This window comes from Bemisia tabaci, chromosome 1, assembly GCF_918797505.1.
Source record: "Bemisia tabaci chromosome 1, PGI_BMITA_v3".
Classification (NCBI taxonomy): Eukaryota; Metazoa; Arthropoda; class Insecta; order Hemiptera; family Aleyrodidae; genus Bemisia; species Bemisia tabaci.
Genome location: NC_092793.1, coordinates 22,113,511 through 22,135,216, shown reverse-complemented (window position 1 = coordinate 22,135,216; position 21,706 = coordinate 22,113,511). Strand labels below are relative to the sequence as shown.

Below are 21,706 nucleotides of genomic sequence, written 5' to 3'. Positions count from 1 at the left end.
ATGAGATGCATGTGACAGGAAAATATCTGCAACAAGCCTTAAACTATGTACCTACCGCGGGAAACGCTCGATATCTACGTTATACTTCTGGCTTGGACTGTTGTCCTCGTCATCGAGGGGGGGGGGGGGGGGGGGCTTGTTGGGGATTACTTTTCCTCAAATACCAACAATTTCAAATAGGGACCCCTATCTACTTGTGACACATCAAATTATGGCGTGCCTATCAATCGTTTCTTTTAAGCCAGTTCCGGTTTATGATTTCCCAGGTGTAATATTGAAACTGACACAATTATAGCTGCGATACCTATATATCAGTGAAAATTATCATCATTAATATAAACTTCGAAGGATTCAGACTTTCAGCGAGTCTACCTTTTTCTATTTCACTCGAGAGGTTGCCAGATTGTGCGATAAATGTGAATATTTTACATGGATTTGAATTGAGAAAAGTGCTAAAAAAGCAACTTATCTGGCAACAATAGAGTCCAGGAGGGACGAGAGACTGCCTTCCTGGGAAAACCCATGATTTAGCCGGAAATGTCATTAAAACAACTGATTCCGTTTGAAGCATCAATTGTATACTAGGGGAAAGCTATTGTAAAATAATAATTGTAAATGGATACAGGTGCTACAGAAAGGGAAAAAGGAAAGGGAAAGGAAATGAAATGAGGATATGATTATACTAATATGTAATCAGAGAGAATAAAACAAAAACATCTGAGAAATTTATATGCGATGAAAGTATAAAAAAAACACAAGTGGGCTAATTGCGATTCGGAACTTAAACTTTACTATCGTTGAGCAGTTTTTGGACCCTTACGCCACCGATAATCTTCTTAAGCGGTCAAGATGAACTTTTGCTACTTTAGCAAGTCAAATCGCGGAAGGAGATCCATGGATTGTCTTTTTCCGCCACCCGATGGGATGACGTCCCAGTCAAATGCGTTTTTGAAGAAATGATCGATCCCCATCATCGCTTCATCTCCACACATCAATTCATGTGCAAATGATGGCACGCACCGGCAACAAGGTTCTGTGACGAAATCATTTTTGTCTCCAGAATCTCCAAAATGTATACATCTTAGTGATTAAATGTACAATCACTGAGAAAAATGGCTCGCGGAGCGAGCCGACTGCCGAATGTCACTCGCGTAGCGAGTGATCGGGGGTCCAGGGGGCGCAGCCCCTTGGCTGGCCGTGACGGACGCGCAAAGCGCGTCCAGAGCGGCTAGTATTATATTCTGCTCTTTCCCCCCTAAAATATGGGGTGCTTCTGGTTGTATATTACTTTATACCTACTGGAAGAAAATCGTAGGTACTACGTTTTCGTTGGTGAGTTCCTTGTGTCTTTTCACATGAATTTATACTCTTTTAAGGCAACATCTCTTACCTGAGACCTATCAGAGTATCTCGTACCGAGTCGGTAGGAAGAAGTAACCTTCAGTACTTTTACTTCGAGTCCCTGCTTTTACTTACCTACCTAGGTATCTGTATAATAAAACTGCGGGGGAAAATATAATGTAGAGACTTGAACGATCGACCAAAAAAAACAACCACTCGCAGCAGCGCAGCACGCGGCTAATCGAAGAACTATTATGAGGAAGACGTCTTGCTTGCATCCTCGTTCATGCATCGTTCATGCATGCTGACGTTGTTGATAAACAAACTCATGTCATCATCATTTTTGCTTTAAGGTTATTCCCAGTTATTACGGCAGCAGAAGCACTTCGAATTCATTTTAATTACGAAAATTCGGTCTAATTGGTATTTAATTTATATTTTTGCCGTGCGGAACGTGCCTACCCTTATTATATGAGTGTTTTAAGACTGCTATTAGTTCGTGACTCAACTGTTGCATCCGAAGATCATCAGTGAAGTGATTATGAAAAAGAGGCGCTGTAAACAAACTTCTACGAATCGTACATTCACTCTTAAGTCGAAGGATTCTAGTCATCTAGCATCGCAACAATGTTACGACTCTTCAGTTGCTCCAGAGTTGAATCCGCAAGTTAATGTAGGTAGGATCACAGATTCTGCTCAGTCTAGTAACTCACCAGCCACCTGTTCAACTTATCAGTCTCCCCATCTATCTGGTTTTTTTGTCTCCAGCTCTCCCCTTGAGACACTTTCATCGAAAGAATCATGTCATGTTCCTGAGTGCAGTCAAGTCCCACTCTCTCTTTCCTCGGAATCCTTCTCTGTACAGAATGGAATCAACAGACAGGATACTTACACGATTAACTATAATGGTGATAAAACACGTACAAAAGAGAAAGAAGGTCCCGAATCAAAAGTTGCGCAGTTGGATAGTAAATGTGTGGCAAACTCAAGGAAGAGGAAATTCCCTCGTTCTTTATCTGATACCATCCTAACAATTAAGCATCAGTGCTGCGTACATGGTAATATCATTCCACTAGAGTTTTTACCTTGTCAAAAGCCTCTGATTGAGGGTAATTCAAATTTTAAAGTAGTCCAACATAATGAATCCGATAGGAATTCACTAGTTGACGAATCGCCTGAAGCAAATGAAAGACACTTTGAACGAAGTTCAGGTGCCAGTTCAAGCCAAGTGTCTTTTATCAAATCCTCATTGGTGGCTGAACCCACTTATAAACACAATACTGAGGCCATTTCTAGAGCGAGTAGCACATGCCGGAAAGTTTCTGTCAAGGTTACCAAACTTTCCTCTCGAGACATTTCTGCATATACCACCAGCCTATCAACGCATTCTAGTTCACCAGCAGTTTCACACAAGACTGAAGCAACTTCTCCAAAATCAAAGGTAAACTCTAATATATGCACTTCACTTTCAAATTCCTCAGCCTTAGATCCCTCTGGTAGTCATGACTGTAATAGAAATACCAGGTCAGACAAACTGTCTCCTTATCTTAGTGAGGACTCTCTTTTTCGCATTGCCAGCCAAGGCAAAGCGTGTAATCATTTCATTTCAAAGCTCAAAGAGAATAACAATGTCCAAACTAGCACTCAAAATTCTCCATGGAAGAAACTGCAAAGCTCTCAATCGTTTTGCCACTGCTCAGCAACGCCTTTCACTTCCACACTCAATTCAGTCAAAAAAAGTCTTCGTTCCTTCCACAGCAAATCATTGCATCAAGAATCTCATCATAATGGATTCATTTTAAGTGAAACTTCAACTGGTAAACTTCATCCTAATCTTCCTCCTACAGCCAATGTATCAAATGTTCTTAATCAAGCTTATCTCACTGATAGTCTTAAAGAGGTCAAAGATGCTTCAGGTTCTCGCTTTTGCGAATCAGTTCAAGAACTGAGAAAGCAAAGCCTAAGTAATTCTGATCGTGTAGCAAGTCTCTGTTCAGACGAGGGTTCTAAATCAATGCATAAAACCTCAAGCAATATTCGTAATTCATCAACAAATAGCAGCAGCTGTATAATTGAAAGTTCTGTGGTTCTTGGTGAAGCCATTCCCTTAAGAGGAATGAACTCAGCCCCCTCAAATATCCAAGATACCGAAAATTTATTGACTAAAAAAAGTGGACAGCAAAACAAGCCTCTAATTAATGTCGATGGAGAATTGAAGCTAGCATCAAACAAGCCAAGTATTTCCTCTCCTAAAACTATCTCCCCTTTAAGAAGAAAGGGCAATCTTTCAACTGAGCTTGGAAGTAAGAAGAAAATATCCAGGCGCAAAAAAAGGAAACTTTATTTAAGACAGAAAATTAGACATCGAAGGGAAATCAAGAAAAAAAAAGAATTTGAAAGACTGGCAACCATATCTTGTACAAGGAACTTAAGGAAGTCTTTCAGGCTTAAGGACTGCTCTGTTATTTTGGATGCTTCATCAACGAAAAACTGCCCTAATTTAACATCAACTTCAAAGGAAAATCTTTCTCCCAACAATATGACGTCCAGTCGTTCTCCTCCTCATCGTGCACCAACCCCATCTAAAGACCATTCAAAGGGGAAATCAATGCTTTTGCTACGGGACTTAAAATATTTTTGCGTTAATGTCCATCAAGTCGATGAAAATTTTTTAGATTTTCATGGCCTGTTACCAACTCTGTGTGTGAAACCGTGTGCCCCTCAGAAACGGAAAAGGGAATCAAATCTCCCTGATTGTTCTGATTTCATGGTTAATTGCAAACGACAAAAGATGGGGCCCTCATCTGAGTGTAAAAGAGATGATTCTCCAAATAAGCAGCTCATTACCACTTCATTGAAAGACTTTGAGAATTCAGTGCCTTCGGAGGGTTTTTTTCTCAGAACTACCACTCCCAACAATGCTAAAAAGAGCTTATGCCTATCTGCTACAAAGAAGTTCCAGCGCACTGAGGCAACGACTCTACAAAGCAAAGAAGAAAGAGGGGTAAGTACTTGGAGAATGTCTCCTTTTTTATCATGCTATCTTGAGATTATGCTATTTTCCAGAAGAAGTTTTGCTGCAAAGAATAAGCTGCACAGTTTGCTCCAGCAGCATGACGCAGTTAGTGAGCTCTCTGCAGCTAGCTTTCCAGGAGGGCCAATAAAACCTGGAAAAAGTGTTAGTGAGCAAAGGAAATTATGGTGCCAAATGATTTTCGGGTGCTTGAGTAACTTTATTTTGGAGTTAACAATTGGGAAAATATGGCACTGTGCAAAAATAAAAACTTACCTTTAAGGTTTACCTAAAATCCTGTCCATTTTCTTTCTAGGCATCAACAAATACAAGTTCTCCTGTTGGTGGTGAAAATTCTATGCACACCTCCAGTAGTCCTGATGTGAAGCAGGAAGTTGAAACGCAACTTACAGAAGATTCCTCATCAGGTATTAAGTCTCTTTTCCTACCTGCGTTAATCAGTGTTTTTTTTTTTAGGTATTATATGAACAGTTGAACATGCTAGATTCCAAGAGTGCTTTGCTCTTTACCCTAGTAGTATAGTTTAAATTTTGGAAATCAATCACAAACTGGTAAAATATGGCAACCTGCCATAGTAAAATCTGAATTTCAAGTTGTAAAATCCTTTGAGGTTTTTCCCGTAGGCGTCAATCAAGACAAGTTGCTGCATTGGTTGATGAAAATTCTGTGCTTACTTACCTATCAAATACTTAAGAGCCTAGCTTAAGCTTAGTACTTAACTCAATGAGATTTCAATTTTATTTTTTTTTTCTTTCTTTTTTTTAAAATTATAATCAGACTGAGTTAACAAAACCGCACCAAGTCGCATCGAGTTTGAACCCAGAAAAAAAAAATTTGAAGTTTTATTCCTCTATGAGACTCGATGGCAAGTGCAAAATCTTTGAACAACTATTTTCTTGTTCAAGATGTTTTTCTTCAACTTACAATTCTTGACGGGAGAAAATATTTTCAAATTACCCCTAAATTCTTTTTACATTAAGTTCAAAAATGATTTATCTCTTTCAATGCGCTTTATCTTTCTCTTATGTAGTATTATAATTGTTCATGGTTTTTTTCTTCTCCAAGAAAGTAATTTTAAGAAGAAACAGATATTTTTATCTTTTTGTTTTCGATTTGAAAGCAGACATTTTTTGTTCAAGCCTGAACTATAGTTTGGCTTTGATCTTAATTGTGCATTGTATGATAAGGTTAATATTTCCATGTCTCATGTTGTATGTTTTATTTTTCAGATGAAAGGGAAAAATCATATTCCACAGAGACGATCGAGTGTGTTGAAGCTGGTTTAATGCACATATCTCCACCAATTTCAGGTAGATACCTCCTTTTTTTTCTAATGACAAGAATTTTAAATTATTACTGAGATCCCAGTTTGATATCAGTTTAAAGCATTTGGATGAAGTTTAACAGATACCCTGAAGTCGTTATTCGAGAAAAATTTAAGGAATTACTATGAATACAACCCTCCTTGTCAACACATATATCTAATTTTGTTTTTCTCTGGTCTTGTCCATTGATCATAATCAAAAGTCAAAATCGTGCCAAGTTTCTATAAGCCATGGTTTTTTGCAAAATTTGGGGTTGAAGTTTAGATAATTTTCCTAATAAATGAAGACAGCATGGCAATTTGAGTCAAAGAGATAACTCCTTCTCTTAGCACTCAAGAACTAATGGAGTGTAATTCACGAAAGAACCCAATACAGAACAAAGAAAGACAGGCTAGCGGGCATTCTTATTCACCTCTATGAAAATGGTAAAAAATACAAGAGTAGAAGAGAGATAGATAAGACAGCCGACACGCGCAGGGTTTTTCCATGAATGATACCCAGCCTGTTCTCAAATGTTGAGAGGAACAGGGATCTTTTTGAATCATTCTTGCCTGTTGGTTTCAGTTTACTGAGCAAATTATTGTAACTTTAACTGTTAATTATGCATAAAAGGTGGCTTGTAGAAACCTGATGCAATAATTAATTTGAATTAAGATCAATAGACAAGTTCAATGCAATAAAAAATTGTAAATTGTTGTGGGCATTAATTTCCATAAGCAGTGTGCAGGGTCCTATGTAATTTTATACAAAGTACGAACTAGTGCACTGAACCTTTTCCAGGTTCTCCAATTCAACTTCAAGAATAAAAAGTTTGAGAGTACTTTGCTATCCAAGTCAAGTAAGTCGTTGATAAACTGTGAATCTAATTTTCTATTTCTTTTAATTGTTGTTTTTTTTCTCTCTTGTTTTGCAGAGAACCTAATAAGTGCTATCTGTGGACGTTGCAATAAATTGATCCCGTATGGAACAGCAGAAACGATGGTAGTGTCTGAAGAAACTATGTGGCCAAATAATAAAGTACCTCTCTGTGCCACCAAGAGTTGTAAGTCCATATTTTTATTTTCATCTTCATCTCACAAAATGTATGTACTTAAAATGTTTTAACCTCTTGGGAAAAAATTGCCAGGCACATAAATTTGACAATTTCACCGGTTAGAATAACTAATAGCTGTAAAACTTTAAAAAACAAGACAAATTAAGAGAAAGAGCGTAATTGAAGCGCGGCGTGGGAGCAGCGCATTTCTCGGTTGCAGTGTCCAAATATTCCTGCTAATAATTGATTCAATGTAAAGAAAATGAGTGCATACTTACATTTCTTTGAAATTTTTTTGAATATTTTTCATGATTCTACAATTGCTCATTAGATTTTTCTCCAAAATATAAATTAGCAACGGAGACTCTAAAACATTGCGAAGAAGAAAGGCTCCTCTCACACCAGCCCCTCAATTGTAATATGTAGAACTTTTTTACCTTAAACAATCATTTGTGATCTCTATCCTGTTTTTTTGCGAGGGTATGTTTTGAAATTTGAAGACATCAGCCAGTCATGTGTAACATCTCATTGGTTCCATTTTTTTGGTCATGATTTTTATATTTTCCTTCACTCTCGGTATTTCCTCCTTTTTTTTCAAAAGGCGCTTGGTTTTGAAAATTCTTGCCTTCAAGGGTCCATCAGCAGTATAAAGGGCTCTGACTCTCAAAATCTGCAAAAATTGTTTTAGTAGTTCATATATTTTCTAGCATTTTTCTTTGGCAAGATGAAGGAAACATGATCTTCTGTGAATTTTTGTTCAAGTAGGGTTTGCTTTCTCAAGTAAGTAGTTGCCTAATGGAATGATTTCACTTTTTTTTATTTCTGTTTTATCTGATGAAAATTGCTTTTTGTGCCAAATAGGTAACGGAAGACTACTTTACTGGGGCATTTTTAAAGCGCAGCTGATGTTGAAAACAACTAAAGGAGAGTACCTCATCGCTCAGATTAATGACCCAAATGCGGAGAAATTTTTTGGTATGACTTGCTGTTTAATTGAAATTTTTTTTACAGAAGTACATGTTCTGTAATCGGTTTTTTTCAATGTTTCAAAAATCGAATTAAACAGTGTGATTATAAGCCAAGTCCAAAAGTAAATAAAAATTGTATTGGAAGTACAAAAGAACTGCATTGTGTTGAAGTGTAAGTAGGGAAAAACTTTTTAGTGTCAAGATGTAGTATCTAAAGACGTGGCATAATTGTTGGAAGAAGGCAAACGCACTCTTTGACTGAGATTTGAGCAATTTAAAGTTGCATGTATGGTGTGTTTCCCTCTCATATGAGAATTTGATGGGTAGTATAGACATATTGGACCGCGTCAAGCAGAAAGGAACCAATCCACATCAGCTATTGCCAAATTTAATTAACCAATTTGATTTTTTATAAGAGAACGTTTGTTTGGATTCCTTTGAAATTTTCGAGAAATTTGCTTTGTACTGGAAATAATTCACTGGAATTGGCACAGAAATCCGCACAAGAACCCTTTTCATGTAAAAAATTAATTTTCTCAATTAAATTTGGTGGTAGCTGATGTGGCTTGGTTCCTTTCTGCTTAACGCAGTCCAATTATGAAAGAAATCAAAGCATAAGTTTCCACCACATTTATTTTTTCAATACAAAACAACAAAAATTTTACAAAATATTGAAACAAAAATGTACATTAGTTGTAAAATGGATTGAATTAGGCGAAACTATTAGTATCAAAGAAAAGAAATAATACTTCCTGCCTAAGATTTTACAACGTATACTATTAAATTAAAGGTAGTCATGATGAATCTGATCAGTAGTTCACCGTACCTGAATGTTTGACAGAGGAAGATAAGAAATGAATGAATGTCAAAGAATGGCAGAGGCCTGAAAAGGAGTAATGCGTTTTTCGGAGAAAGGAGGGCGTTCAACTTGTGTAACGGCCTTCAACTTCCTGTCCTCCCTCCATATTATTTTTATTGGCTCATGACGTGAGACAACTTCAGAGAGGTGGATATTGTATGTTGTTTTTTTCACCATTGTATCTATTAATGTCCTTCTCTTTTTCAGGCTGTTCTGCGGCGCAGTTTTTCAAAGATCCAGCTCATAAGAAGCGAATACAAAAACGAATCTCCGAATTGCTCTTGCTTAATAAAAGAGCTGAAGACATTATCATGAAAAAGTACACCCTGATTAAGATCAGAAACGGAAATGAATTGAGGATTCGTATCCTGCACACCAGTTTATTTGAACCGTAAAAATCATCACCTTCATTTAAGATTAAGGCTGCTGGGGAATCAAGTAGTCGGAAGTTGATCAACTTTTTTGTTACCATTTAAATTTGTGTTTGATATTGTTTTTTGTTATTTTTTTGGTGTTGATGGTTCAAAATCTGAGCTAATCGCTACCAAATCAGCAGTAGTTGGTTGAATAACTCAATAATGTTTAGTTTTGCTTTTCTTGCTGTTGAAAGTCCTAAAATCTGCATTTGAAGCCTTTTATGTAATACTGATGGATAGTGCATTTGAAATCCATTATTTTTACTTAAATGGATTCATTTATGTTGCTCCCTTAGTTTTTTATGAAACAAAAATGCAAGTCAAAAATTAATGTTCAAAGGTAATCACTTAAATGGATTGAATCTAGTAGGAAGGAACCAACGCAGTCACAATATTGTTAAAATTGTGCAAATTTATTTTCTTCTCAAAAAGACCCAAGAGCTCTAATCCTTTCGGTTTTCTGCCAAAAAATTGTCAATTTTAAAAGAATACAACCCTGAAAATATCGCCCAAAGAACATGCACTCGACTTTCTGAAAGTGTAGAAAATTTGTCTCGATTTTTACAACACTCTATATGTGTTGGTTCTTTTCCTCTAAAGTCGGTCCAAATCAAGTGTCCCATGTCATACATTTTTGCAGCTTCTGTGATATCAATATGAACTAGTGATTTTAATTTTTAAGAAACTGAGACTTATTTTTTATTGTTAAATGTTCTATTATTATTTTTTTGCCAAATACTGAATGTTCTTGTTACAAATGTAATGAGGAAAAACAATTTCTCATGCGAAAGACTCCCAAAAATTGTAAACACCCAAAAACACCAATTCAATCCTTGTTGACAGCAGTTGTATGTAAGCAAGTAGGTAGAAAAATAGCTGTAAATGAAGACGAGGCAATTGCATTATTTGTCATTTCAGTACAGGCTTGCCACTGGCAGCTATGAGGTCAGTTAAAAAAATATGCTTCGAAAATTCTATGAAAAGAGGGAGTACGAGTAAGGGGTGTGTTTTGTTACTGGGCATGAAAGAATATGGACCTAAATCGCAGAAACGCGTGTGGGAGGGGGAGGGGGGGGTCGAAAAATTGGAAATTTAGCTTTACGTATTTTATGAATGGCCTCTTATATGTAGGTATTTACTTACCTACAGTTGTGTAACTTAGAAAGCTGAATGTTCATGTATTACAAGTTTGTCTTTTTCCCTTAGTTCCATTTTTTGTCAGTCATGCCTAACTCATACCACAGTGTGCCTTATCGTCATAAGAAAGAAAAGCACCTGAATTCCCCCAAGGGTAGAATTAATAGGAAATGGCTGCCTTCACAATGGGAATGGATTTTGCAGTTACGAACTAAATCTTTTGGCTCTGATAAAAACAACATATTTTCCATTAGTTTCCCTACAGACATACGTGGTTTTACGGATGAGCCAGAAATTTTAGTTCTTAATTGCAAAATGTAGTCCAATTAACTGTCATGTAGACCGATTAAAACGGAATCAGCTTAACTACCAGTAGGGTTTTTGCAAGTCAGCAATACTGTTGTTTTTTCCTCCCTTTAAATCTATTAAAAGTATAGATTTCAGGAGAGACCTCACCAAGAATCGGTCGCTTCACTTATTTTTAAATAGAGGAAAAACAGTCTTGCCAACTTTCAAGAATCGCATTGTTGTCTTATTTCCTTTGATGTTCCATCATTTAAACAGAAAATTAAGCAACACAAAGATTTGAAATTTTGTGAGAATACTCTTCATAATCTGGGGTGAATATTCAGAAAGTTGAATGGTGTTAATTAGATTCCTTTTCAGTTAAAAAAGGAATACATGAGAGTACCTATTAGGACAATGTAAAATGTAGTTAGATTGATTATGGTTAAATCCTGCAGTATGGAACTTGATATTGTGCCTTAAATAGAAAGCATACCTGAACTGTTTTTTCTAAATCTTCTTAGTTTTTAAAATCGTGGGTTTGCTTACTTCTAGACTACACCTGTATGATTTGAAAACTTCAAAGATTTTCATCCCCAACCAAACATTTCATTTCTATCATTCATGTGATTCAGTTTTTTTTTTTTGTAAATCTTTGCATGGACTATCGAAATTCTTAGGAAGACCAGACATTTTTTTTTTTTTTTAATTTCACTCAATTATATGCAATATATTTTTAAGCATGATTTACCCAGGCTATAAAATGCTTTTTATTGAAAAGTTCAGTCAATCATTGTGGAATTGGATTGGATTTGTGTCATTCATCACTGTCTGGAACAAAAGAAAGAGAATAAAAGAAAAGGTCATTTTCATATTGTTAAAGATAAGCCAAGAAGTTTTTTTTTCTTTTTCTTTTTTTTAAAAATAGATGCACATATTACAAGAGTGAATATGAACAATTTTCAAATTTAAATATACCAGGGAAATTTCAGTTGACTGTCTAATCAATGAATACCACTTTTCCATGAGTTTTGTACTTTTTCATCAATCATATTATCCTCAAAGATCTTTTATTTTAATGTTAATGGTAAATTTTTCTTTGTAAGTCTACTACCTGATAGTGGATCTGGTGTTTTGGTTACTTTTGGTTTTAATATTGGAAACAATTGATAGAGTTCTACAGTTCGGAACTATTCATTGTCATTAAAACACCCTTAACAATAAGAAATGACATCTCCAAAACCTTAATGAGAGGTAAAATTGGATGAAAAATCATGTAATGTATTTTCATGTCAGGTTTTTTTTTAAAAAAGAAAAATTTCATCGAGTCCTTTGTAATGAAAGGAACAGTAAATTTTTCCTGAGCATTCTGTGTGAATTTAGTTCAGTAGGAGGTAGAAGAATCATTGATATTCAGTTATTTTGTTTTTTTCTCTTCTCTGAGAAGATCATTTCTCAGGTTTTTTCACTCTTCTCTTCAGATCTTCAGATACTGTTAACTTATCAGTGGAATACTGGTGAAATGGAAACTCGTGGGAAGGCGACTCTCCAAGAAATAATTTGTCTTGAGCTTCGTTTAGGCTTTGCAATATTATCAAATATTTATTCATCTTTTAATTGAAGGAGTATATTCAATTTGCATTCTTAACTATCATGTTGGTACTGCTTAGTGTATTTCCTTGTCATGCTGACTGAACACTAGGTAACTAGCAGTTTTTATGGCCTTCTATTTAAGGTCAAAATTGAATTTTCAAGACAATACCTATCGTCAGTTTTCTTGAGTTATTGTTGAATCTAAAACAAAGATGTTTTCAAGGTCATTGCTCGAAAACATAGGTAACTCTATTGCTGGACCCTTTGCCTGCTAGCTGAAGGTTACCATTCAATATCATAGTGCAGAATTGCTGTCTGAAGTCGAAGTAGACTTTTCAAAGCAATGTTCCAGCTGTCTTAATGAAACAACAATGAGTCATCTCTCATTGAATACTTTTGTCTGAAGTATCCAATAAGGGGCAAAAATGTTTTATTCCCATGAATGATTTTTGCCTTTTAATTTGTGAAAAATTCGTTTGAATCATCAGTGTCCATTCCAATGGATTCTATTAAGAAAACTCCATAAGTAACGATGTGATTTTTTTTTTTTTTACTTTTCTCTCTTTTTTCCCAGCTTTATCCCTCAAAATAATTATAGTTTTCGAAAGTATCATAAATAAAGCTATATCTTCTCTCTACTTTAATTATTCTACAAGAATTAATGCTATTTGAATGCTCGTTTACCCAAATGTGTTCAGAATGGTTTATGAACCCATCTTTTGTGAAATTTCAACTGATCCTGACTGAATCAGTGGTGCTGGCACCTACCAGTGTGACAATTTTCTAAGATTCATTTTTCTTATGTATTTTCTTTTTTGTGCTAAGACTTAAATGAGCCTCTCATAAGCCTCTCATTGTTTAGCTTCAAGGTCTCTGATCTCGTTTGTTTTAAAAGTGTAGATATTTTATGTTTTTTCATTGATGTCTTCCCTCTCATTGTTCTCTTCAGACATTTTCTCTTTCCTTTCCGACCAGGTTTTTTTCCTATGAATTTTTTGTTTTTTATCTCCTTACTTTGAAACGAAATTTTCAGGTCTAGGATAATATTCCAGACACAAACTAGTTAAGGAAAAATGCAAGGGAGGTTTTTTTTTTGTTTTTTTCAATTGAAATGTACTTAAACTTTCCAAAAACCTCAGCCTAGAATGAGTAAGCTCTATCTTAAATAATTTCTTTGCTTTTGAATTGTTTCTTATCGTGTTACCTACCCATATTTTGAATGCAAATCTATTCCTCTGAAATTGTAGCAAAACGTATTATTTCATCAATAAATTTGAAAAATTCTGACTTCAGCTGATCTCCATTTTTTTCAATGTTTCCGTTAATCTGGCAAATTTTTCCGAGGATGTTTGCTGAAATGGAAAACGAAGAGTAAATTATTCATGCACGCAGTTCACTTAGGTACTAATTTTTAGTAAAAAAACGGATGAGATCCAGTAATAAAGGAACCGTCTCTCCATTTGTATTTGTTTTGCCACCCACCATCAATGAATGTCTGAGTGAAATCTGTCAACTCTAGAATTTTTTTGATTTTATTATAAAAATTATGTACCCACTTATTGTCAGCCCAACTCAATGGTAATGAGACTCAGTATCATGATGCAAGCTACTAGTTTAGGGGAAAGTCTGAATAGTACAGTAGTAGGTACACCTCATCAGCATAGGCGGATCCATGGTGGCAAAGCGCCCCCCCCCCCCCCACCCCAATTCGTCCGGAATAAGAAGGACGGAAAAAATTATTTAATTGCATTTTGGAAGCCTCAAATTTTTGAAAATATTCAAGGGGAAGCCTTTACATTTGAACAAGAGGATGCCGGGGGACTCATGTCTCATCGTTGCCGATTTTTGGGATTTTTCTTTTGGAATTGATTTAAACTCCCCCCCCCCCCCCCCCCCACTCCTCGTGTTCTGGATCTGCCTCTATAGATACTAAAAAGGAGAAAAATTTTATTTTTAAAAACAGGACCACATCTTTGCCATGCATCCTACGATCTTTTTCGACTCTAAATAATCAGAACTTCTTTTCAGAAATTTTAGGTTTAGGTTCTTGTATATAATCATGGTGAGTGAAAACATTTCGTATCTAATTTTTACCCTCACATATGCACTCACAAGGCTCACCTCCCAGCCAACTGAACTAACCTATCTCAGTGCACTGTTGTTTAAATATATTTTTCCAGAAGAAAAGTCAGCAAGTTCCTCTCCAATACTTACGCAAATTTACAGTTTGATTTTGAGTAATGATCAAACATTGTCTAGGACTGAGGTTCAGCTGAGCGACAAACGCCTGGTAGAAAAATAGCAGCTCAGACTTGTGGTTGTCAATTTTAGGGTCAAACATTAATATCACACCATGGGCCCTGTATTGTATTGCCGGCCAACACACTGCATACCTGCTCAAATTATTGAAAAAGTATTAATCGAACAGACAGAACAGGTATCAGGGTTGTCAGATCGAAAGAGAAAATGACGGTAAAAGCTTCCTAGCCTGTGAAACATGATTATATACCTGATATTTCAGTGCGAATATTGTAATCTTCCGTCACATTCTTACGGCGCAATGATACATCTTTTTGAGCTCTCCGGAATGCGTGAGGTATCACGCCGCATTTGAAGGCGTTTTCAAAACAGCCAAGTTCCGATACCCGGATTATCGTTTTGCAAAGTTCTTATTATTACATTTGAATCGGCTCATGCGAAAACCGCTAATGTCCATTTTCTCTTATTTTGAGTAAACTGCAAAAAACTGTAAAAGCCTTTTAAATGCGGGATTAAAAAATTTTCAGAAGTTGATGAATACAAGAGTGGATCGTAGAAAAGGATCCCTAACAGTTTCCAGCTCCTCTTCTGTCTGAACGGAGTAATTAAAAAGAAATGGCTCTGGACATTAGCGGTTTTCGCATGATACGTAAAAATCGCCGAGTTTTGGAGCCGTTTGATATTTTCAAAATTCATTCTAAAGATGCTAAAGCGGTAGATCATCATTCACATAAAGTTAAAAAAATGAAATTCCGGACAGTTGCGGTACTTAAAATAAGTCTCATCACAAAACTCTCAGCAATAAACTGGACATTAGCGGTTTTCGCATGATTTGCGCGTGGACGCGGTTCTAAAACATCGAAAACGCATGTTTTTCAGTATGCCTTTCGGGCCAAATATGGATGTCCTAACGTATTTTGAGGCGCTAAATTCGAATATGACCTCCGTTTTTTCCCATTACCCTCCAATTTAACGGTCGGGATGACAGTCGGAAAAACACCGAAAATGCCCAAAAATGGTCATTTTTCCGAGTAAAATCGGCTTTTCCGGAAAATTGGAGGGTGATGGAAAAAAACGGAGGTCATATTCGGTTTCAGCGCCTTAAAATGCACAAAGTTTACCTGGTGTCGTCCAGGAGACATTTTTTTATTTTGGTTTGCGTTGTACAGTATAATGAGGCACATAACGAAAGATGGACATTAGCGGTTTTCGCATGATTCGGACCATGGCCTCCCCCTGAAAAGGGTTTCAAACCTAAGGAACAAACATTTTCACTACATTAATGAGTGTGTCTGACCTCCGAGAGTATTTTAACCCAAAAATCTCAAAATTGAAAAAATGGACATTAGCGGTTTTCGCACGAGCCGATTCATTTTATTTCCTACTTACCACTTGTTTATTTTTAACCCTCGTATAAAAACCACCCATTTGCTAAATACAATTCTAGCTGGAACGCACTTCAGCTATGTATTCACCACTGCAAAAATGTCAAAGGAAATCGACAAGCCGAGCGTGTATGGATGCTTTTTCAATTGTAATCTGCCGTCGGATTTCTAAGGCGCAATGATACAACTATTTGAACTCTCCGGAATGCGTGAGGTATCACGCCGCATTTGAAGGCGTTTTCAAAACAGCCAAGTTCCGATACCCGGATTATCGTTTTGCAAAGTTCTTATTATTATGTTTTATTTCCCACCACTTGTTTATTTTTAATCTTCGTATAAAAACCACCCATTTGCTAAATAAAATTCTAGCTGAAGCGCACTTCAGCTATTCATTCGCCCCTGCAAAAATGTCAAGGGAAATCGACAAGCCCAGGGTGTATGGAGGCAATTTCAATAATTGTGCAACTGCTCATCTTACGAGCAAATCTATTCTTACTGTAAGTATCCTACCTGTAACAGGTACACATAAGAGGCTTGGAGGACAAGGCGTATAAAAACAGTTTTTGCTATTTCGAGAAATACGTGTTTGAAGTTTCGATATAACATGGATCCTTATATGGCGGAAAAAAAGTTCAAACTGACTTTTTGATGCTTAAAAATTTGAATTTGGGAGCGAATTTTTCACAGAATATGCATCAAGGCTAGTTTTACTTGAGATTAGTATTACCTCAATTTTTCAAAAACTGGTTTTTTTTTGGCCTTGTACTCCAAGCCCCTCATATTATAGAGCGTTTTCCATCGAAAGAAGACGTAGGTACTCTTAAGGGCCAATTTTGGGCTCACCGTGATGAATTTCCTCAACCTCACAATTTCTCGCTCATCGAAGGACTACATTTTGCAGAATGCATCATGATTTGGCCATTTCTGGTATCTTTTGAGGTCTAATGCTGCCCCCAGTATTCATGGGTCTGAGGGCCGATTTTGGTTGAGAATATGGGTTTTTTTGACATTCGACGCGCTGTTTCATAACTATACCATCGGAGGAGCAAAAAGTCTTTCAATTATGTTCATTAAGAAAGTAAGAGAGGTACTAATTAGGAGAGGAGAACTTTAGAGGAAGTTTTAGTCAATATCAAACCCTCCGCTTATAGTTTAAAAAAAAAACTAAAGAATTGATTTCTCTAGTTTTTCACCATTAGGTATCTAAAATTGCTTAGGAAGGGCGAGACCGACACCAGAATTGAACCCTATCCGAAGAAAGTGTAGGTAGGTGGTTAAAAACCTTATCGAACAACTTTTTTTGAATACGGAATACGAAGATTCCCAAAAATTGCAACGTGTTGCCGTATTTTAATGCCTGAAAGCGCACAGAGAACCGAGTATTTAAGTATTTCGAGGCTGTTTCAAGTCGAATTCATTCGGCAAAGCTCAAATATTTTTCTTATGTTTTGGCCCCATCACTAATTATGAACATGTATTTATCTGTAGAGCCTCCCGCTGCGGCGCGGCGTTGTCGCGTATCGTTGGTTAAAAATCAAGAAAAATTCGAGCTCTCCAGGATTTGCGTCATTTTTTTCAGATCATGCGCATGGAATGAATATGTAGGACCAACATTGTAGTACGTGGAAAGGACAGCTTCATTATAGCCTAAAGAGCAAACTACCAGCTTGTCTAGTATGTTCAATCTCTTCAGATCTCAAGTTGAAAAAATATTAATGATTGAACATGTTATTCGATGCCACTAAAAAACGCCTTCAAACAAAATGAACGCAAGAGAACATACGCATACGATGAACATCACTCAGAGATGATTATGACGCCTCACCCGTGATCTCCACTGGTATCCCATAGTTCAATTTCGATTGTTCCACTTCCAACGACGTCCTTCTTCTCAAATTCCAGAATCCTCACGCCTTTGGTGGGTCGATATTCGGGGAACGAATTTTCTGAATTGCTTGACAGGAAATTCGCCACCGTGGACTTCCCGGCCTGGAAGTTTCCATAGAACAGTTTAGAAACAACAAATATGCCATGATTGTTACAATGAAGACAGGTACTTCTGTGGATGGGTCATGGGTCAGGAACAGTAGTTTCTTATGTCAAAATTTTATCAATTTTTTCTTTAATTATATGCATGTCAGCTGTCATAGAGACTCGACTGGTTCCGACATTCAATCACAACACAACAGCTTATTGCTATTTAGAATTAGTTGGACTATAAATTGCGATGAAGTTCTATTATTCCCGACTCGTTTTAGGAACAACACATGTGATATTAAATCCATGTGCCTTTATAATTTGAGCTAGTAATATAAAATTCTTATCGCAGAATGAAACCATCGGTGTCTCGAGCTGGTCTCGATACTTCGATTAATGTAAAAACAATTATGGTACATCTCGACTGTTAAACTTTGGAAACACAAGCACCCATCTTGATTACGATAATCTAAATTTTTCGCACAATTTCAGTCATTCACAGAGAAACGAACCATAACTTGACTGCATGAAATCCGCGAGAACTCAAAATTCGTCGGTTCCTGGTCGAGAGAACGTAACCTCATTCCAGGGTTGCAGAATTGACTCAAACAATTCAGTTTTTTACAAAAAAGTGCCGGTGCAATTTTCGTCCAAAATTTCTCAAATTTTTACAAGAGATCTAAAAAATAATCCGTGAAATTCTAAGTTAGAAATGCCCAAGATTCTCTTCGTAGAAATGCAATTTGCGAGGGAAAATTTGGCAACATTGGAATATAGTTACGTTCTTTTGTGGAGAAAACGACGAATTGACTGGATGCCTTAACACCAAAGCATAGCGGAATTTCAAACAAATATTTTGGAGCATAAAACGCCCGTAAAGGTAAAGCCAAGCATTAGCTTTGTGGGTAAGTATGCAGTTTGCAGTTCTAAAAACGCAGTTTTGAGAGAAAACTACCTCTAATCTGCAATTTCCAAAGCACGAGATCACTAGGATATAATTCAGTTTTACGATTTTTTTGGCATGAACAGGGCCGGATTTACCTTCTTGCCCCCATGGGCCGCCTGTATTTTGCCACCCCCTTCTCATTCGTTTTGAAACATCGATACAAACACCATCAAGTGAACGTGCCGGAGGCGGAGGGGTGCATATGCATAAGACGCGTTTACTCGTGTTGGGCGCATTTTTTGTGGAAGCCCTGTCAACACTAGCAGAAGTTCACGGAACCTTGCGCGAAAGTTAAGTTCCGTAAACCTATCCCTATGATGGACAAGGCCTTTCATTTATAAGAAATGAACGAAACAATTATGGAAAGAATTCGTAAACATGGTTTAATAAGTTTAATTTCCGCCACCGCGCCGACCGCACTGTGCGTGGCGCATTGCGTGAAGTATCCGGAGTGAAGTGTCAGTCTTGTAGGCGCTATGCGTTTCATGCCGACCGCTGCTGACCGCACTACGTTTGGCGCAATGCGTGGAGTATTCATGCAGTCTTGTAGGCGCTATGCGTTTCACGCCAACCTCTCCTGACCGCGCTACGTTTGACGCAATGCGTGAAGTATTCATGGAGTCTTGTAGGGGCTAATGTGTGTTTCATGCTGACCGGCGCGCGCCTAGGGCTTCTCCTTTTCATCTCAAGTCCTCATCATCATTGCTCTCTACGCCGTGCCACTCCAGGCCAAAATTCGTGATTGGTGTCTCTCTCAGCCAGACTATTGAAAGGTGATGTCTCTTGTTTCGCCGAAAGACTAACAAATTGGAAATTACTTTACTTTAACTCTCAGGAAATGAGAGATTTTGTCGCCTTTTCTCGTTTGTATTTTTTTTCTGAATCCGATTTTTTTTATTACCTACATTTGAAAAAATTGCATAATTTGCCGCCCCCCTAAATTTGCCGCCATGGGCCGCGCCCCAAAATCCGGCCCTGGGCATGAAACTGAACCTAGACGATCACAGCTTGTCATAGATCTTCTGCCATCTTTGAGTTTTGGAGTGGAGGCCGTAACAAGTCATTTTCTCAAAACTCCGTGATTTTTCCTCCATAAGAAATATTTTGTAGAAATTGGGAGAGGCAATTTTGGTTTGTTTCTTTTTTTCATAGAAAAAAAAGTTAAAGGAGTAGGAATTATGAGATATCGTATTTCAAATCCGTGCTTTTTTTTTTTTTTTTTTTTTTTTTTTTTTGGAAAGTAAATCTTCCATCATAATATTGGGAGGAGATAGCTCCTTCAGATGATAGAAATTCGTGCTGTAGATGTACCGATGTATGTACGCGAATAATAATCATTTTGAGAGACTCTATGCCCTCCTCCCACTATCTACCTCAACATAAAAAAAAACAGTCAATACAGCCACAAATACTTTACAAACCTTGCAAGGGCCAACCAGGACGATTTTCAACTTGTGCACCATTGTATTGCTTCTCTTAACATGATTATTACATCAAATCGCGATCATGTCGCTTCAAATGAGACTATGAACAGCTCAAACATTTTCACGTAAATTCTTGATCGCACTGAAAAAAAATTCTCGGCGTTTTTACCAAGCTCCGTTGATACCTTTACCATCTCACTTTTTTTTACCAATTATTGGTAATTTTACCAAGACAGACTGGTAAGCTTACCTAAAAACCGGTATTTTTACTGTTTTTTCCAGGTAAGAAAACCACTTTTATTGGTAATCAATTTCCGGTAACTTTGCCATTTTATCTCGGTAATTCTACCACAGTCGCTAAAAAATATTGGCATTTTTACCAAGGTCCAGTAAAATTATCGAGAAAGTTCAATAATTTTACCGAGATTTCGCGGTAAAATTACCAATTCCATAAATGGTAATTTTACCAAGAAAAAACTGGGATCAAATAGAACCCAGAATTCTTGGTAATTTTACCCTTTTCTTAGTAAATACACCGAGATTTTTTTTCAGTGCGCTAATTTTCCACTCTCCGTTTTCAATGTTCATATTGTTTGTCTCGGCTGGACAAGAGATCATTATTCAGGTTACAAATTTACTACACTTAGGAAAAAAGAAAATTATTTTAAAAGATTGGAAAATGTCGATCAATATTTTCCATTTGCTGATTATCACTTTAGCGGCATGGCTCCACCCCCGCACAAACACGATTCTTAGCATCACATCATATGTAGGGGAGTTAAATTCTCCATTTACGTCACACCTCGTTTAGTTACTTACAGCCAGCAGGATAAAAAAGGACTATAGTTTATTGTAAACACACGTAGTCAATATTTGACTCAGAAAAAGTTAGGTATTTTAAAGGCTAACCATTTGTTGCAAATCATTGGCTCTGTAATCAATTGAGCGATAAGTAAGTAACTTGGATGGTTTAAGGTTTACAGCATTTTTTCATGTGTTTATGCTGATAGAGTGCGGTTGCCGTGACAACGCGCGCACACCCGGCGCCTTGTGCTTTCGCCCAAACTCGCATCGCATCGCACCGCACCGTGACGGACATGGTCACACAACTTTGAATTCTCTGTAAAAGTGACGGGTCGCTCTTTATCTCGTTTTAGTAAAAATGCACATAATCTGTACCAATCATTTACGGAAAACATAGATTGTCTTTGGATTAGACTATAGTTTTGAAATGAACTAAAGAGGCTTACTATCTAGCATGCATGATGATAACTTTACCAATCACACAGACGAACATCATTTCATGCACTTCATGAAGTATGGAAAAACACATTATTCTTGGAGCGTTATTTTTTCTCTAATTTTTTAAAAGGAAAATGAAGTCCGGGATCATGCGCAAGTATTTCTGCAGGACTGCAAATATCCCCTAAAAAAGTTACGCGACAAAATCCCAACCTCCGACGAATCAAGATGATAGGTCATGCTTGCGTCACGATCGGTCAGAGGGCTCCTATAATAGTCACGATTAAAGGAACAGGATGAAGTAGAGTTAAAAGTTAAAAGACCTGGATAGTTTGAAAGACCCATATTTTTTCCTTCCTTTTCTTATGCAAATAAGAGAAGGAGAGAGCAACTCTCCCTATACGCACATGGGAATTAATTTTTCATTGAAAATGTGTTCGACCTTGTTTTTTTTTTCATCTCTTGTGGATGAATTCTAAAAA

The 21,706-nt window shown here is 36.9% G+C and overlaps 2 protein-coding genes across 3 annotated transcripts; one reads left to right on the top strand and one right to left on the bottom strand.

The window, feature by feature from the left end:
- The first annotated feature begins 1,654 nt into the window (after nt 1-1,654).
- On the top strand, nt 1,655-8,955 carry LOC109041183 (uncharacterized). Its single transcript, XM_019057418.2, has 6 exons — nt 1,655-4,345; nt 4,671-4,782; nt 5,605-5,685; nt 6,614-6,742; nt 7,595-7,708; nt 8,768-8,955. The coding sequence occupies exons 1-6, from the start codon at nt 1,883-1,885 to the stop codon at nt 8,953-8,955; spliced, it is 3,087 nt and encodes a 1,028-aa protein (XP_018912963.2). The 5' UTR covers nt 1,655-1,882.
- LOC109041188 (intraflagellar transport protein 22 homolog) lies at nt 8,756-21,650 on the bottom strand. Of its 2 annotated transcripts, none has more exons than XM_019057424.2 (5): nt 19,980-21,650; nt 17,461-17,624; nt 14,206-14,384; nt 13,200-13,343; nt 8,756-11,229 (listed from the first exon to the last, which is right to left on the bottom strand). In XM_019057424.2, the coding sequence occupies exons 1-4, from the start codon at nt 20,019-20,021 to the stop codon at nt 13,219-13,221; spliced, it is 510 nt and encodes a 169-aa protein (XP_018912969.1). In that variant the 5' UTR covers nt 20,022-21,650; the 3' UTR covers nt 8,756-11,229; nt 13,200-13,218. The 2 variants fall into 2 exon arrangements, with proteins under 2 accessions (XP_018912969.1, XP_072154103.1); XM_072298002.1 differs by lacking the exon at nt 8,756-11,229 and having other exon boundaries at nt 11,560-13,343; nt 19,980-20,124; nt 20,802-21,650.
- Between the last annotated feature and the right edge of the window lie 56 nt (nt 21,651-21,706).

What these genes read in the sequence shown, in the direction of transcription:
- LOC109041188 (XM_019057424.2), bottom strand. Translation starts at nt 20,021, where the DNA reads ATGGTGCACAAGTTGAAAATCGTCCTGGTTGGCCCTTGCAAG. An exon ending in GATACCAGTGGAGATCACGG is followed by an intron (nt 14,385 to 17,460) that starts GTGAGGCGTCAT and finishes TAATTTGAGCAG; the next exon opens with GTATGCAGTGTGTTGGCCGG. An exon ending in AAATCAAACTGTAAATTTGC is followed by an intron (nt 13,344 to 14,205) that starts GTAAGTATTGGA and finishes TTTCCATTTCAG; the next exon opens with CAAACATCCTCGGAAAAATT.
- LOC109041183 (XM_019057418.2), top strand. Translation starts at nt 1,883, where the DNA reads ATGAAAAAGAGGCGCTGTAAACAAACTTCTACGAATCGTACATTCACT. An exon ending in AAAGCAAAGAAGAAAGAGGG is followed by an intron (nt 4,346 to 4,670) that starts GTAAGTACTTGG and finishes TTTTCTTTCTAG; the next exon opens with GCATCAACAAATACAAGTTC. An exon ending in CATATCTCCACCAATTTCAG is followed by an intron (nt 5,686 to 6,613) that starts GTAGATACCTCC and finishes CTTGTTTTGCAG; the next exon opens with AGAACCTAATAAGTGCTATC.